The 18,227-nt window shown below is 47.0% G+C and overlaps 1 protein-coding gene across 1 annotated transcript; it reads right to left on the bottom strand.

Annotated features, from left to right (window-relative positions):
- Window positions 1-9,367: 9,367 nt before the first annotated feature.
- BTG2 (BTG anti-proliferation factor 2) lies at window positions 9,368-13,600 on the bottom strand. The gene is made up of 2 exons (XM_077839364.1): window positions 13,347-13,600; window positions 9,368-11,870 (listed from the first exon to the last, which is right to left on the bottom strand). Exons 1-2 carry the CDS (start codon window positions 13,507-13,509, stop codon window positions 11,530-11,532), a joined length of 504 nt encoding a protein of 167 aa, XP_077695490.1. The 5' UTR covers window positions 13,510-13,600; the 3' UTR covers window positions 9,368-11,529.
- Window positions 13,601-18,227: the final 4,627 nt, after the last annotated feature.

Genomic DNA, 18,227 nt, shown 5'->3' on the forward strand with positions numbered 1-18,227 from the left:
TCACACGGGGTCAAATTCAAGCTAATCCCCTTGAAGATTTTCCCTGTTGGAACAGGAGGAAATTGGCCCTTTCAATAAGCAAGGTAGTCTATTTTCTGGCTCGACCAAAGCCTATTAATTAACAATGCCATGAATGAATCAGTAAGACCAGCTGCTCTGCTTTAGGTTCGTGCTTTCACTTTTTTATTTAATCATTTGATAGAATAGAAATAAACTTCTGGGGGAAAAGAGCATTGTCGGAGGAGAAATGTTCCCAGCACTAAAATAAAAACATCTCAGCTGTGCCTTGGCCTTTATCTGCCAGCTGGAGATGCCCTGGCACATAATACGCATTTGTTGACGTTGTTGCATATTAAATATTCCCAGGGACACATTTTCTAGACGTCCCTAAAGGAGTGTTTGTATTCATACAATAGGAAAGCCAAAGGGAGCCTCAGTCCCTGCAGAGCTGAGTTATTACAGTGCTGGGCGCCATCATAAGCACAAAGAGGACTGGCATTAGCACGAGTTTGTTGGACTCTCACCTCCAGGATATTTTTAAACAGCTGGGCTGGGTGTTCTGGGCATCAGGAATGGTCTGCAAAGCCTACTGCCTCCAGTCCATCCATTCAGACCTTAGCAGTGACCCGAGAGTTGTTTCCACCTGGTGGCTTGTCTGTGAAGAATGAACGGCTGGATCGTGGTCCCACCCCCTGCCCACAGGGGTGAGTATCACAAAATCCACCACCGCATTTGCACCCACCAGAGATGTTAAGGATTCAATGGTGCTTGAACTCCAATGTCACTCTTAAGGTCCACCCCATTGTATGCAGGTGAAAGGGGCCTGTCTGTTGGGAACCCCTGAGTAGCATGAGCATGGAGGAGGGGATAGCACCCAGACATGATGTGCAGAGAGATGTCAGGCAGCCGCCTGAACGCTGAATTCTCTGGCGTTGCTCGGCCTGCGTATGTGAATTCTAGACGTTCTCTGGCTGAGGCCCCAGTTCACTCCCAGGGTTGGTGTCAGTCCGTCTGCCACACGTGAGCCTGCTCTCCGAAGCAATCAGCATAGACCATGACATTCATATCTGCCTGTTGGGGGAAACCTGAACCACTCCTTTGCCTTTCCAGAGAACATGGGAGGGACGGGACGCCACCAGTGACACTGCGTACAGGGCAAATTGGGAACCTTATCTTCCCAAAGAGGCCCCTGCTAAGCTGTGAGGAATGCACAAGGTAGCAAGGCCAATGTATTCTTAGTCACAGCCATCTCCAGAGGCTGCATACAAGCTGGGTTTAGACCCAGTGTGGTAACTGTCTCAGGATCAGTAGGACAGGAGGACAAAGGCACCAACAGAAAGTCCTTGCCACCATGATGCACATAGCACTCAGCGTCCCCATCTTGAGTCAAAGCTCCTGACATGTGTGACTGTGAATACCCAGCATCTGGTTCATTCATCCCAGTCCCTGGCAATTTGTCTGTCCAGTTCCTAGCCTGAAACACTCCACTAATCAACTCACTGGAACAGCAGATCAGGGCCCAGAGCGGTGGCTCAGTAGAGCCTGACAGGTTAAGGGCCTGACAGCTACACCTCGGAGTGCAAAAACCAGGCAAGAAACAAAAAAAAAAACAATTCCCATGAGATTCACATTCTACTTGACACCCGCCACATAGAGGAGCACCACTGTAAGAGTGGCAGATATAAAACACCCTGTGGGGTGAATGCAGGCTACTTATGCTTCGGCCACTTCCCCTGCACTATCACCACTGGCCAGCTCACCTCTGAGCTCTCTGAATGATTAGCTGTGCCTGTGACCCTGCACAGCCCAGGAGAATTAAAGCCTTGGGCTGATCTGTGCAGGTCTCCTGTATGTCCTGTCCCCTTGACATTCCCCGCCAGGAGAGAAAGCCACCAGCATGATCAGGGCTGGCCTAGTCCAGCAATGTGATGTGCAATGCAGCTGTTTGGGCTACATTTCTCCCCTTCCCCCCATCCTATCCCACTCCGTCCCAACCATGAAAGAGGGCAGGGCGGGAGGGGGGGAGAGGAATAACTCCATAAACACAACACTCCTCATGGGAGGGGAGGTGCTGAGGTCATCCATCATTGGCAGCCCCCGCAGCCACAATCACTGCAGGAAAGACACTGAGATAGGATCAGAGACCTGCTTTCCCTACTATCAGGCTGGCTCAGCGTGGGACATGCCCGGACTACTCCCTCTCCCAAAAAGGGCTGTTTGGGGTAGGATACGGGACGGGGGGCGGGCGAGGGGTTGCTATTAGCTTGTTCAGCTTTGACAGATTCCTCCGAATAGGGAATCAGCATGCAAATCCCCCCGGCTAGAGATGCAAGTTCTGCCCTGACCTGTGTAATGAACAAACAAAGAGAGGCCACTTTTCTCCCAAGCTTCCCCAGCCCCGCGAGAGACAAAAGGTGCAAGCTTAGCATTGCCTGAAAGGAGACACAAAACACAACCTCCCCCTCCCCGCCGCTGCCACCCTTCCCAGTTCCCCCCACCCCTCGCAACGTCCCCCACTAGACAGATGGCAACGGTCGCCCCCAAACACCGGTTGCGTGCCGCAGGGAACGAGCCCCTTTTATCCCATAACAGGTCGTAAATGAGAATGCCGCAGACAGGCCCCGAAGGAGCGCCTGGGGAGGGGGTAGGGGGAGTGCTGTCAGGCCACTCGGAGGGAGACAAAAAAGCAACTGAGAGTCACTCCCAAGGGAGCCCATCTGTCAGTCTTTTGGGACTCCCTTGACCACGTGCTCGCAGTGTTCGTGCGCTCTGCCACTCTGCCGGCGCAAGCCCGTCACCCTCCGAACGTTCTAGGGATAACACTCTGGGCCTATCCAAGTGTTTCTTTTCCATGGATCTCAAATACTCACTTTACAGGATCTCCCCCAAACCTACATGTGCCTATTTTCTGGTGGAGAATAGAAGGATTATTGTTTATTATGTGTATTACGGTAGCAACAAGAGACCCCAGCTGAGATCAGGGCCCCACTGAGCAAGGCGCTGTACAGACACATAGGGAGAGACAGTCACTGCCCCAGAGAGCTTACAATCTAAATAGGAGAAAAGGGTGGGAAGGGAAAGACACAGTCCCATATATGATAGATGTGTGTCACTAGCCTCTATTGTCCGTATTACAAAAGCACCGAGAGGCCCGCGCCAAGATCAGGGCCTCAAGCTAGGCGCTTTATGTACACAAAGTAAGAGACACTTTCCGCCCCAGAGAGCCCTCCTAGCCTGAGCAGGAACACTGCTCTCTGAGCCCAGCCCTAGCCCATCTCTGTCATCGGCTGTTTGAGCGCGTCCCTCTGTTTGGAGGGGGAACGCCACTTAGTGCCATTCAGCCTCCTTCACACAGGCCGAGGCATCGAGTGACGCAAGGGAGAAGGACGCCTCCCGGCTCCATTGTTCTCTGTGGGAAGTGCCCATGTTTCAGGAAGCGTAATGGAGACAGTCGCCTACTTTCTTCCAACCCGGGGACATTTATTATATTTTTTCCTCCCCGTTTTTTAATTTTTTTAATAAACAAGAGAGAATTTGCACATCTCAGAGCCTCCGGCCACAGCACGTGTTTTGTGCTCTCCACCCCGTGTGGCTGTGTGAAAGGAAGCGAGCAGACAATGCGCTGAAGGAAGGTGCTGTGTTGTTCAGTGGCTGGAAGGTTTTGTGGTTGTTCAGGGGGGACTTTTTGTTAGCATGAAACAGCGCTTCAGTCTGCTCGGTTCTGATCTTGGAATTCTTCCAGCTAGACCAAGCCCAAGGAAAGAACCGAGAAAGAACACAAAGCATTTACATTAGCATTAGCATGTAGAAGAGAACAGGGTGCGTGGGTGTGCATCTCTGGTGTATATGTGTACACATATGCTTGTATCTGCATAAATATAGCTGACCCTCTTAAAGTCATATTTTCCACAGCTCAACTTCACTCATAGCAAGGTTTCTCTAGAGCCAAAACTAAAAACTGGAAACAAATTAGTTATTTTGTGTGTCACAGTACCACCTAGCAGCCCTAGTCATGTGCCAGGACCCCACTGTGCCTAGGTGCTATACAAACACAGAACAAAATGACAGTCCCTGCCCCAAAGAGCTTACAATATGGATTGGCCATTTGGCTTTGACCTACTCAAGCTCACTGTGTGTACGCACACTAGAGTAGGCACCCAGCTGCTAGCTTACAAAGTGGCACTGAACGGAGGATCACTTAGGGAGAGGTGCAGCGGGAGACCGGGGCCAAGGGAGCCTTTATAATGACTGTAAAACTCAAAGGATTTGTAAGAACAATAGACATGGCCCCAAGTGCCAAGTCAACACCTGGATCTGGACTTCTGTCAATGTTCAAGCGAGTGAGGGATTTGGTTAGGTCCATTGTAGACACAGGACCAGATGCAAAGTCTGGGTCACAGTCCAAGCTTGTCCCAACTGTGATGAAATTTGGTTCAGGACCCATCTCTAGAGAAAATACTAGACATGGGGGGCTCAATTTGCCCTCAACGCTGAGCGTATTTGGTCCCTTCAAAGAAACTGGGGGAAGCCAGCACTATATGTATGCATGGTACAAGAACTACCCAGTGGTCTGTGATGTTCAGGAGGTCAGGCTAGCTGATCCCTTCCCTCCATGAACTCTCTGACTACGACACAGTCCTTGACCGCCCTTGGCATTTGCCCTGATTCCAGTCACTCCTACTGGAATTAGACAAAACTGCTATATGCACCAGTCGACACCTCCGTTTCCAGTCGGAGAAAGCTCTCTTGGTGCAAACAGGGGCTTTGCCCACCTGTCTAGTGGCACAAGGCACAGCATACGCACTGGGATTCTGCTGATCTGGGTGAGTCGACGCCTCTCTGTCAGATTGTGGAATCTGTTCTCGAGGAGACAGACAGTGTGATTCATGCACTTTTGTGATCCTGGAATCTCCCGGTAAAACACCGCCCACTCTTGAGCACCTGTGGGCAAATGAGGAGCGCTGAGCCTGCACCAGGCTTCCTCTCCTCTCCGCCTCCATGCCTCCAGGAGGCAGGTGTTGCAAGTCGGCTTCAGGCCGCAGCCCCGTCTCCCCAGATACAAGAGCTCACAGCTTCACCCACGCTGCTGCCTGATTGGCCTCTGCAGCGCCAAAATAGAGAGCTCCCTTCCCCCCTAACCCCAATCAGAAAACAAAGTGCAGGAAGCACCTGGAGGCTGAGTGCCTTCTCCGGGAAATAGGGCAGAGGGCCCTGCAGCTCTTAGTTTCACTTCTGTGTCCCCCCTTCCCCTCCCCCCCGCCAGCTGCTGGAGGGGAAAAAACAGAACAAAACAGCTGACGCCTTCGCCAGCAGCCTGCCTGGGAGGATTAAACCCCCAGCAACAACGGCGAAACATTCCCAGCCCAAACGTGCTTCCTAGGGCCAGAAGCCAGGCTATGCGCCCAACTGGAACCCCCCAGGCCAATACCACAGCCATGGGGAAAAGCTGGTTACTGCACTACCTCCCCAAAGACGGCCAGATCTGCAATCCTTTCACTCCCTGTATTCATAGCCCAGGAGGGTCCTATTCAGTTCTTCATCTTTCCAAAGGAGCAGAGCAGTGGAGGAAAGATAGTCTTGTGGTTAAGGCATTGGACTGTGGACTTGAGAGAGCTACGTTTAGTTCCTTGCTTTACCACAAGCTCCCTCTGCGTGACCTTGGGCAAGTCACTTATCCCCATTTTACAGATGGGGAATTGAGGCACAGAGAGGTTGTTTCCCTTCCTCACAGGGGAATTTATGAGAATAAACAAATTGACATTTTGTGAGGCACTCAGATACTATGTATTGTGCATGGACAGTGTGTTAGGGCAATGAGACCCTGAATGCAGCTGCTAGGTATTTCTGTAGTGTAAATAAGCCATGGGAGCCACAGAAGTACATAGATATCAATAAAATCTTAAAATCTACATTAAAAGCTCATTACGAGAGAGAGAAAAGGAATTTACCCTTGTGCTTTTGAATGCTAGTTTTATCTTCCTCATTGTGTGCTAGCTGCTGTCCTCCACACCAGAGGGGACTGCATTTCAGCGCTGAAGTGATTCTTATGTGGAGATCACACGCAGAGAGCTCCTCTATGTTTGAGCCCTGAATTTGTCCTGAAGCGCTTAACCTTATCCCCCTCTCTGCTGAGCTGAGAGATGCCAGGGAATTAGCAGCATGTACCCAGCTAGCAAGAGTTATGAACTGGCCTTCCTCATTGGAGGAAGAAGTTTACAGCCTGGTTTATAAGGCAAAAGGCTTAGCTCTCCAATGTCAACGCAGAGGCGGGCATACGCCCTTGTTTATGGAAAAATCCCTCTGTACAAAAAGAACAGACGCAGGAAGCGTTATTGTGGATTTACAGTGACACCCACCCCAATAAGCTTTGGTAAAAGCTGAGTCCAGATTTCTGCAGGGAAAAGATTGCCTTTCTTATTTACTTAAGATCTTTTATACAGGCTGCTTCAATATGGCAGGGGAGGAGAGAGCTGGTTAACAAGGCCCTGTTGGTGCTATTGTAAGATGGTGCTATTGTAAGATGTGCAAAAAGCACGGTTCCGGTGGAGACAGGTTCAGCACAGCTCCTGCCAGCCTTTTCCGGCTCACCCGACAGAGCTATATGGCCTGCATAGGGCCGTGTGGGTGCTTTTTCAAGCCTGGTCTATAGATACAAACCGCATCCAGCCACCCACCCAGAAAAACAGGGAGATCCCCACAATAGTTTAGTCTGACAAACTTCTGCTATAGAATGGGCAAAATTCTCTTCTCAGATCTCCTCTGTCTGTCTCCCTAACCGCAAGGATCTCTCAATAGTGTCAATGAAAAAATAAGAATAATATTGATTCAATTTAAAAGAAACTCCACACCAAAGGGGGACATACATTTAAACACACAATTTCAGCTAGCACTTACACACGGCTTTTCATCCACAGACCTAACGGTGCTCTACAAAGGTGAGTTGTAGAGAGAGGTTAAGTCACTGAAATGAACCCAAGTTTCCTGACTCTCAGAGCAGTGCCCTAGCCCTGGGACATGAAAGAATTCTGTTAATGAGGGAGACAGGTTTGGTCTGGTAGATATGGAGACCTGGTTTCAATTTCCAGCTCTGCCCCTGGTTTGCTAGTGACCCTGGAAAAGTCACTTCCCTTCTCTGTGCCTTGGTTTCCCCTTCTGTAAAATGGGGGTAATTATACTGACCTCCTTTGTCAAGTGCTTTGAGATTTCCTGATGGAAAGCGCTGTATAAGAGGTGGTATAGTGGGACTGAAATGCTTTCCTGAGTCTCAAAGGCCATGGGGTAGGTGAACACATACATAGTTCATCTTTGCCCACGTTCAGTTTCAATTGCTAAACTCCATCAAAACATCCTTTAGATGGTCCCAATTTTAACAATTCTACCGAAAGGAGAACTGCAAAGCAGATACAAATATTTGAGATGAATATACTGGCTTTTTAAAGGGCAAGTGTTCCCGTGTGAAGTCAGGTTGCTGTGGAAGTATCAGCCACGGCTTACTAACACTCTGCAGCGTAAAGGTGTATTTTTATCTTGATTGCAACATAAAATGGAGTGAGTCACCGTGTCACCTGAAAACTCAGAATACGACTTTGTATAATGGTGATGAATGCAGTTAAGTCATTAAGAGGGCGGACATCTCGCTCTAAATAGAGCCCTTGAACCTACATATTCTTAGGAAATCAGCAACTGAATAGGGCAGCCATTCTTCTTTAAAACCCCTGTTTCATAAGCAGTGGGCAATTAAAGGTTGAGTCTATACTTCAAACTTAGCTGCAGCACTTGGGGGAGGGGGTGTGTGAAAACTTCACACGTGTGTATGCCCTACCTATGCTGACCTAACCCCCAGTATAGACACAGCTAGGTTGACTAAAGGACTCTTCCCTTGACCTAGCACCTGTTGATCAGGAGGGGGGAGTGGCTACAGCAATGGAAAAACACCACTGTAGTCTGGGCCTGTACTCCAGGGTTACAGCAGCAAAGCTATGGCCCAGCAGTGCCTGTTGTGGAGATATGGCATAAGTGTTTATTGAGGGGCGACTTTCAAGGGAAGCAGTGTCCGTCACAGCACCTGTGCTGACCTAAGTTCTGTGTCATGGATGCAAAGAGTTATCTCCTTAAAGAGGTACTGAGGTAGTAAAAAACAAATGGGAAGAATCCACTTTATCTTCCCTTGTGGGGGCCTTATTTATACTGATCTGAGGCAGGTGCTATTTTGTGTTGATGCTTTGTCATTACCTTAACTTTTTAGGGCAGCAATGATCTTTTGATCTGTTTGTACAGTGCCTAGCACAACGGGGTGTGGGTTTATGACCTGTAGTCCTAGGTGTTACCACAATACAAGTAAATAACAGGATCCCATTCAAAGCCCACTGGTGTTAAGAGACTTCAGTGGGTTTGAGATCAAAGTCAACAGGAGTGTCTTATTCGATTTCAATGGGCTTCAGATTCCATCCTGTAACAGGGGCAATTTTAACCACACCACAACCAGCCTCTTCAGCATTCCAGCTTGACTCTCCTCCCTAAATACCACTTTTACAGTTCCTTGCAGGAACCATTCCTTGAAAACGATGTGCTGAAGAGCCAACTCTCAAAAGGACAATGAATTGATAGTATATACTGGAGACAAGTACCGTAGGCCCTGAATCAACTCTAGCTGCCATTTTTGTGACAACCGCAGATCCTTCAATGGACTGGAGTCACTGGATCAAAGGTTTTTCTGGCCAATGATCTCTCTCTCAAGGACTTCTGTCAGAAAGCGTCTACTGGCTTGTCCATTTGGAAGGACGACAGCGAGCTTTAGGGATACCGATTTATGGAACGTTGTTTACTTGGGATTGCGCAGGTACTCTGTAGGCACCATGTAGTTTAGGATCCTCCGTAGCAAAGGGAGGGCCATCGTTAGACATTTCACAGTGGCGGGGGACAGATGTAAGAGAACACCTCATCTCTCATTCTATAATTCCATATTTTTTTAACCATAGTGGAAGCATCAAAACAGAGGTTGAGGAAGCTATTCCACCTCCATGTTCTTTATGACCCCTTTCCTTCAGCAATGGAAGGATACCCAATTGACACTACAGTGCACTCTGGATGGGAACTGGTGCCCAATTCAAAACCTCACTGATATCTTGTCACTGACTTCAGCATGCTGTAGGTCAGCCCTGGTCCTTTTTCCCCTAGAGTTTTCATTTTTTGATTTTTAAGATCAGAGCTCAGCACATTGAGTGTGAAGCTCTTTTGAAGCAGATCTTTTTCAAATGTGGATTTTATGTCTGTGCGCACAGTCTTTAGCGCTCAGTGTTTAGGTAAGACCATAACGCCCTTTTGTGAACAATCCACCAGCACAGATGAGTTTCTCAGCACAACGTAGTTCTTCTGAATTGCTACATTTTTATTAAAGTAACAAAAGTGTACATTGGTCAGTGAATCTGTACATTTTGTATATAAAAACACTACTGTACAATTAGTATTATTCCCTCCCCTTCTCAAAAAATAGCTTACAAACTGCCTACCATTTTCACCAAATACAAAGCAGGTCCCGCTCAACGGTCCAGCTCGGTTTTTAAAAAACAATGAAAGAGGAGAAAACCCAACAGACACTACGGTACAGTTCTTCAGCTCTGCAACAGGCTTGAGAAGGCAACAGAGAACACACTTCATTCACAGCTTTTACGTGTAACAAGCTACAAAAAACTGATTCTGTCTGAATTTGGTTGGTTTGAAAGCAAACAAAACTTAATACTAAATTCCTGGCATAGAGTTAACAGCATGAAATTTGGTAGGATTTTCTTAAAGAAAAAAACCAAACCAGAAAAAACAGAAAAGAAGGGGCTTGATTGGAACAATGGTAGTGTAGGAATTTGTTTTTTTCAAAAGCACTGTTTTTAATAGGAGAGAGGGCGGGAGCATATAAAGATAAGATTTGCATTCATCACACCAAATTGATAAACAAACCAAGTACCAGTATTTGGGAAGGGAGTGTAGAAAAGCGAACGTTGGTTTGTTCAGGAAACTTGATGAAAACGTATGAGTGAGAACTATCAAGACACCAGATAAAAAAAAGAAGGATCCCACACAGCACTTTGAACCGATACTTTTCTTGGAAGGGAAATTTACAGTACAGAAGCATCCATGTATTTCCCTTCATTGTGATGAAAAATATTGCACAATTCAACTCACTGTCAGCTCACAAAAGGCTCTAGAGTGCTTCATTCTAACTTCTGCTTTGCTGACGAGAGAAGTTACAGCTGGTGTGATGTAACTTCAGTTTTACAAGTCAGATCTCTTTAGTGAGAATTAAAACTGCGTGGGGGATAAGCACAGGCCATTGGGCCTCTTTAAATGATATGCTGAGTTTTCCAGTTCAGGAGTTCAAATGCTGGTAAAAACCCTACAAAAGCCTGAACCCAAGTTTGCACATGGGAAGCAATCAAAAACATTTAATTATCTTTTTTAAAAGGGGGTTGGAGGGGGTGGGGGAAAGAATTGTGGAAAAGAGGAATCCCCTTCCTTCTCCAGAGTGCCCAAGATCTGGAAATATATTGCACAGTGTCTGAGAACTTGAGTCGTAAAAAGGCTAGCAAGGAACAGCTCTAGTTAGGCAAATCATTTGCCAGTTCAAAACAGGAAGGCAAAAAAACCCAGTGTGCTTTGAAACTAATCTGAGGAAGTTTCATTAAAAATAAAGAGTCTTAAGTGCCTTGTGTTTTTAAGTCACCTCTTGAAGGGTCACTGGCAGGGGCTTCAGTTGGTCAGTAAAAAGGCAGTGAACAGACAAAGTCCTGGTAAAGACGTGTTCCCCAGCAGGTAGATCAATTCACATTGGTCTGGCACTTCGGCGAAATTACAAATGTGCGTTGGAAACTACCAAACCGTTTCAGGGCCAAATCCTGAACATTGGGCTCAGTCAAAACTGATTAAGGATCAGAAACTTTAGGCCACAAATTGCTCAGGCTTGCTGGGGGAATGCGGGGGTGAAGAGGTGATGAAATTGCAACCCCTTATCAATGTAATGGAGTAGGCGATTTTTTTTTTTTTTATCGTCAACAATCAAGGCTAGAATAGACTTCTCAGGGAGTCATGACACTCCAGACAACTTGGGGGGAGTGGGGGTTAGTTGTTTATACGATCTTTAAAAGCCCCACCCGCTAGGTATTCTAGCCTTTTCATTCACAGTTGCTCAGCGCTTACTCCATAGTTAAAAATACTCTTTAGAAATGCTGTATTTCCCTCTACCCCGTTTGGCTCCTCCACCCCAAGCTGCCCAGACAGGCAAGCCCACCCACCCAAATTGTCATTCAACACTAATTAGGTAGATATTGGCTTCATAATAAAAACCTCATAAGCTTGCAACAGCTTTAAAAAAGAAAAAAGGCACCTAACACTGCTTTGCTACAGAGCAGCGTCTGATATTTAAATTTGGGATTTTCTTGCTTTTTTTAAAAAATATAAATAGCTCTTCATTTAAAAATAGATCCTCCAGTGAGGTATACAGTAGCCTAGGTCTTCGCAGTGTAAGAGCACTAGGAGCATTTAGCTGGAGACAGTCATCATGTAGTTTTTGGAAGGGCTCGTGCGACCCAACATCATCTGGTTTTTACAGGTGAGCATCCCATAGGAGCTCACAGGTGTTGCCGCCGCTGCTTCATACAAAACACAGATGGAGCCATCTTCACCGATCCGGTAAGACACCTCGTACGGGTCCACCCAGAGCGTGAGCTCACTGGGCAGGAGCTGATACAGCTGCTGGAGGTTGAGTCCGATCTGGCAAGCTGCTTTGCTGATAATGGGGTCCATTTTATGATTGATTCGGATGCAGCGATACCCAGAGCCTTTGAAGGGTTTCTCAGGAAACCAGTGATGTTTGTAATGCTCTGTAAGAAGAGAAGAAATTTCTAAGTGGACATGCACCCCCTGCTGGAGCTAACTGGACAACAAGCAGCACTTGCAGGACACCCTTCATATAAAATAGTCTCCCCAAAAAACATGGAGGCCCATCTTAAGTACTTCGCTTGTTTATACATGAGCTGTTTGCTCTTAAATTCAGAGCTAGGATTCTCCAGGCATCAGCAGAAGGAGCGTGTTTTAACTTTAACTATACCAATCCCGTCAGTCTGCTCTGCTACTATAGGGAATGAAACTACAACTGACTACACAAACGGGACCCAGCAGATATTTTCCATCTCCTCATTTGTGATTGTGGGTCAGTACAGCAACTGCCTGCCTTGGAGCCCAGTCCATATGCATGCAGAGCTCTGGCTTGGTAGGGCTGGGGCAGTATTCCCAAACTCAAACACCAGGGTACATGAGCAATGTTTAGTTCCTCCGCAAGTCGCATCATGCATTTAGTTTTGATAAACCACAAAGCCAGCTCCCATGTTGGTTTGTATTTGTTATCCTGACGTGTCTTAGTCCAGGAGAGATCATCTAGTCCAACATCATCAGTGTGCAACAAAGACTAGAGAGGAACAAACTTCTAGAGGGGGTTGTTAGCAACAAGTTGAAGACACATCAATGTTCAACTGGAAATGGCAGAGCTGAGCCCTAATGTCTCATGGCCCAAGAGCAAAGTTAGGAGACATTTCCCCTGCCCACAAAGTTGGCCTGATCCAAAGCCCACTGAAATCAAAGGGACCCTTTCAGTTTACTGCAATGTAACTAAACAAGATCCTAGACACCAGCTGCTGAAACAAAGGGGTCCAACTTCCAGCAGCATGGAAAGATCAAGATCCTGTTTCCATCTGATCCCCTTACCCCAGCAAAGCAAGGAGCCACTTCCAGACCTGCCTTCTCCTGATGTAACAGTGCAGCTGCCCCCCACTCCCTCCCACCCAAAGTAGTTTCTTATGTTATAGGAACATAGACGGTGGGGAGAAGGGCTGTGTTTACAGAGCTGTATTTGTGCCAAGGTGACGACACTCCTTTAACATACGAGTTTAACCGTTCACTCGTTAATTTCTCTTTCAAAAAAAGAAAAAAAGAGAGATAGCCACAGTAATCCCTGTACTGTGCTACATCTTTACACCAGCTGAAAGGGAGGGGTGTGAAGAAGCAAATGGCCAATAAATTCCTACAGCACCGTAAGCTTACGTGGCACAAAATGAACATTGGGGAGAAGGGGACCCTAAAGGCTGGGATCTGGTGAATAAGCCCCCCCACCCCACGCACAATAGGGCACATGAGGGGGAGCCCCAAGCACCCAATGGGGTGCCCCCCCTCCAAGGCACATGAGGGGGAGCCCCAAGCACCCAATGGGGTGCCCCCCCTCCAAGGCGCATGAGGGGGAGCCCCAAGCTGGGGTGCCCCCCACTCTCGCTCTAGGGGGCAATGAGCGTGTCCCCCCCCCTCACCTGTGAGCGCCTCCTGCAGGGCCCCACTGAAGACCTGCAGCTGATGCTCGCTGACGCAGCCCCGGGTCCGGAGCAGGCTGGACACGAAGCCCACGGCGGCGGCGATCTCGGGCACCATGTCCGCCCGGCTGCTGCTGCTGACCCCGCTCCAGCGCTGGCTCATGGTTGGGCTCAGGGGGCGGCGCGGCCCCTTTAAGGCTCTGGTGTAGGCGAGGGGCCGGGGGCGTCGCTGCACGGACCACTCTCGAGCTCTGCGCTGGTCTCGGAGGGGAAACAGCGAAGCGGGACCCTTTATACCCCTTCCCCGACAGGCGTCAGCAGCGGCCCGGCCTGTGATTGGCTGAGTCTCTGCTTTGCTATGCTAATGAGGTGTGACCTCAGCAGGGTGGAAGGAGTGACGTGAGTGCTGGGAAAGCCAGGCTCGCTGCGAGCCGGGCTGGGGGAGGTCCAGGAGGGGCTATTTTTAGGGTCTGTCCTGGTGGTGGGGGGGGGGCTGCAGGAGGAGGGGAAAGAACAGCACATGGCATGCCTGGGCACCGCAGCGTCTAGGGTGACCAGACAGCAAGTGTGAAAAATCAAGACGGCGGGTGGCGGGGTAATAGGAGCCTATGTAAGAAGACGACCCAAAAATCGGGACTGTCCCTATAAAATCGGGACAGCTGGTAACCCTAGCAGCGTCACACAGCTGCCTTTGCATTGTTACGAAGCCCTTTAGACCAGCAGCTCTCAACCTTTCCAGATGACTGCACCCCTTTTTCAGGAGTCCGATTTGTCTTGTGTACCCCCAAGTTACACCTCACTTCAAAACTACTCGATTACGAAACCAGACATAAAAAAACCAAAAGTGCCACAGCCCGCTAGTACGGAAACACTGCTGGCGTTCCCTTTTTACCATATAATGACAAAATCAATCAGTTGGAATATAAACATTGCCCTGTATAGTATACAGACTGGGATAAACAAGTCATTGTATGAAATTTTAGTTTGTATTGACTTTGCTAGGGCTTTTTATGTAGCCTGTTGTGAAACTAGGCAACTCTCTAGATGAGTTGCTGTACCCCTGGAAGACCTCTGCCTACCCCCAGGGGTACGTGGGTACCCCGGTTGAGAATCGCTAATTTATACAAACGACCATTATATGAAATTGACTCCCAGTCTTCTGTACTAGCAACTCTATTGGCTTTTTGTCTGAGTTGTTGGACTTGCTGGTAGTGGGTTATTTTGCACTGGACTCCTGAACTTTGCTTGTTAATTTTCAACTAATGTCAAAGATGCCAGGAGCATACGGATAGAGGTGCTTTTTAGTATTTGCATAAATTTAAATAAATGATAATCCTCTCTGTGGGGAAAGGCATTTAGATGTTACAGAGATGGCTGTGGGCAAAAGCAGCGTTTTCTGGGAGGGTCTCAGAGCATTTAACAAATATTCTTCATTCAACTAAGCTTCTCAGACATCCCTGTGAGGTACCAGTGTTACGGACTTTGGGTGGATTGGGCTGGCATATGTGAAGAGTTGGTCTTTTCCCCAATGACTGCTCCAGAATCTAAACTTGCATTAAGAATAATATTAAATCCAACATTTTCAACCGTGACTAGTTATTTGGGGTTTCATTTTTTAAGGAGCCCAACCTGACACAACTTCAGGCCTTCTCTCCTTCCTCGCCTGCTTTGATCAGCCACAGAGAGTTAACAAATTGACTGATATTTCAAAGGATCCAGAGTTAATACTGCACTGAGTCAAGTTCCTTGTGTGTAAGTATCACATAAGACATTATGATCCCTAACACTTCATATTGGCATTCTCAGCAGAGAGGATTTGAGGCACCAGGTGGAACAAATCAAAAGTGTTTTAATATTTTTCTTGTTAAAATTGATGTAAAAAAACCCAACACATTTTCTATGCAATCCGATCTGCATGAGACCATTGCAGAATCTGTGTGTGTTTGTGTGGAATCAGACCATTGTAGGATCAGAAGATACACTCTTTGCCTGCCACTGAAATGCAGCCATTTCTGAAGTGTAACACTATGGTAATTAAACAGCACACAGCAACATTCTACACAACAAATCAGGATGGGGGGAAAGTTTTAAAATCTTGTTTCGGTTTAGAACAAGTTTATTTTAAAAAATTGATCTCCTATAGTTTTGTGCAAACCCAAGGTTGGTGCTTGCCCTAGCTTAAGAAAGGTTTGGGATCCGCATGTAAAAATGATCAGTATTCACCCAATTGAGTATCAAGCTAGCCTGAAAGTGGAGCAAAGTAACAGCCATGTCCTACCCTCCCCCACCCATCTGCCATTGCATTCATCAGTGGGTACAAGGAAGCAGGCAAATCTCTTGCTACAAACCAGATTTGTCCTTGTAGGCTTTGAAATAAATCAAGAGATTAAAGTCATTTAAAGGACTATTTTTTTAAATCGGTGACGCTTAAAGAAGCATATGGATGCAAGTGAGATAGAAGTAAGGATAGTGCAGGATGAGATTATTTATATTACTTTATGCCTAGAGGCCCCACTGGGATCAGGTTCAGGACCCCCTTCGTGACTGTATAATGCCTAACACCCACACAATGTAAGGGCGCATCTATACTAGAGAGTTTTGCTGCTTTAACTATATTGGTGTAGTTAAAGCAGCAACCTCCTTTTCCCTCCCTCCCTCCCAGCCCCTGTGTGGACATAGTTATATCAGTATTAAAAGTGCCTATCGTTTATTCCAGTTTGGAAAGCAAAATAAGCTATACCAGTATAAGGCACCTTTGTACCAATATACCTGCAATCCCACTCGGGCTTATATTGGTATAAATATATGGGATAAAAAAAAGTCATATTTCTAACTGGTGGCATTTTACTAATGTAACTTTTCTTGTGTAGACTAGCCCTGAGAGACAGTTCCTGCTGCAGAGTTTACAAACTAACGAGACAAAAAAAGATAAAGGCCGGGAGAAAGGAAATATTAAAACCCACATTTTAGATAAGGACTTTTCTCTGTAGTATTTGTGGTGTTCAGAATCAGCAAAAGCTATCATGATCGTGTGAGAACATTAGCTGTCTTCAGTGCTGGGCTCCGTTGGGCCAATGGCTCTCTTTACCATGGGACGAGCAAATAGGTCTGGCACTTAAAACTCAACCCACCGCGGGATCAGAACTGTGCTAACTACAAATGGATGTCTTAATATAGTTGGTGTTAACAATGATCTTACAACTGTTTCCCTGATCATGGGGGACACGTTTTGGTTTTTGTCCTCCCCCTTCCTCACCAACTAGTGAAACTATGTGATGACACCGTTTCTCAGTTCAGACCTGCTAAACCCTCTCTGCTACATCCCTCCTTAATCCTCAGCTCTTCCAGCAACCTTCCTGACTCTGTCGTCAGCAATACACCTGCACGTCTCAGGCACTCGCTATTGTCCAGTGTGTCGCCTTGTGTGTTGGTCTTATCTAACTAAAGCCTGATCAATGTAGGTCACGCTAGCTGCATCACTCAGGGCAGTGAAATATTTCACATTCTGAACACCATAATTAGGTCAACCTAACCTCCAGTCAAGACGCCGCTAAGTTGATGGAAGAATTCTTCTGTTGACCTAGCTACCGGCAGGTGAATTATGTACAATCAGCAGAGAAACCCCTTCCATTGATTTAGGAAGAGTCTATACTCCAGCGGCACACGAACCCTAACACCAACGCAAATTCCCACTGATACGAATGGGAATCTGTGGGGGAACAGGAGTCTGGCCCCCCTCTGACCCAGTTTCAGGATGCTTGCTTTAGATTGTAATCTGTTCAGGGCTGTGTCCTATGTGTTTGCCAATTGCTTTGGAAGTGTACAGCAAAAACGACATTATTTTAAAATAATAATTGAAATCAGGAGTTTTAATTTGGTTTCAAAACCATTCCAGCTAAACCAGTTTCAGATGTGGGTTTGGCTGGCAAGTGGGTTCGGTTATTTAATAAAAACGTTTTTAAAATCAGGGTTTGTCCATACCGATTAGCCAAACTAGATTTAAAACCGGTCTGGCAGGAAACAAGTTCACACTTGTGTTTTCAGACAGTGTGTGGCCCTGCTTATCCCAGCCAGTCAAACCAGATTTCAAACCGGTTTTGCTGGAACCCATGTTTAAATAAAGGTTAACAATTGGTTTTCAACCCACAGTCAAAGCCCAGCTTCAGCAGGCCAAGACACCTATACAGGCCGACCATCTGCATGTAAAGGAAATCAAATACACTTTTTCCATAGTTCTTTAATGGGACAGCAACCCACCATGTATTATGTTGTCACTTTGTATCAGTACATAATCTTCTGTACTATTGTTGCTTGGAAACAGACCTTATCTCATCTTTATCTGCCCCAGACAACCCGGCCCACTTCACGCCCTAGTGTTTAGGCCTGCTCAGAACTGGTTTATCCATGATGGTTATAATGCCAGCAGCAACCTGTTAGCTGCCAACAACAAGGACAAATCAATGTAAATTTCCGGGTGGGGAGGACCGAGGTGGGCAAGGCCACTATGTTTAAACACAGCTGTAGGTCGTGAGCCAGTTCAGATCCTGAACACCAGAGACAGAGGTCACAACAAAATTCTGCCTATGTTGCAAACATCAAACCTCTTTTAAAACCACATGGTTGTGAAACCACATGGTAGCTGTCACCTAACTGTGATAAGTGCAAGGAAAAGAGTGGGGACGGAAAACAAAGCGCATCGTTGTCTCGCAGCTAGGGCCAGATTTTCAAGTACTCGGCCCCCCCATACCTCAGTTCAGAACACAGCATGCACCCAATGTGCTGAGCTCCTCTGAAGATCTAGCCGCTGGCTCTGGTGCCTAAATAGAAGCTCTTTCTCAAAAGCTGGTCCTTTGTGCTGTTGGTTTACTTAGATTTCGGAAC

This window comes from Eretmochelys imbricata, chromosome 21 (genome assembly GCF_965152235.1).
Source record: "Eretmochelys imbricata isolate rEreImb1 chromosome 21, rEreImb1.hap1, whole genome shotgun sequence".
NCBI classification, from domain to species: domain Eukaryota; kingdom Metazoa; phylum Chordata; order Testudines; family Cheloniidae; genus Eretmochelys; species Eretmochelys imbricata.

What these genes read in the sequence shown, in the direction of transcription:
- BTG2 (XM_077839364.1), bottom strand. Translation starts at nt 13,509, where the DNA reads ATGAGCCAGCGCTGGAGCGGGGTCAGCAGCAGCAGCCGGGCGGACATG. An exon ending in CCTGCAGGAGGCGCTCACAG is followed by an intron (nt 11,871 to 13,346) that starts GTGAGGGGGGGG and finishes CTCTTCTTACAG; the next exon opens with AGCATTACAAACATCACTGG.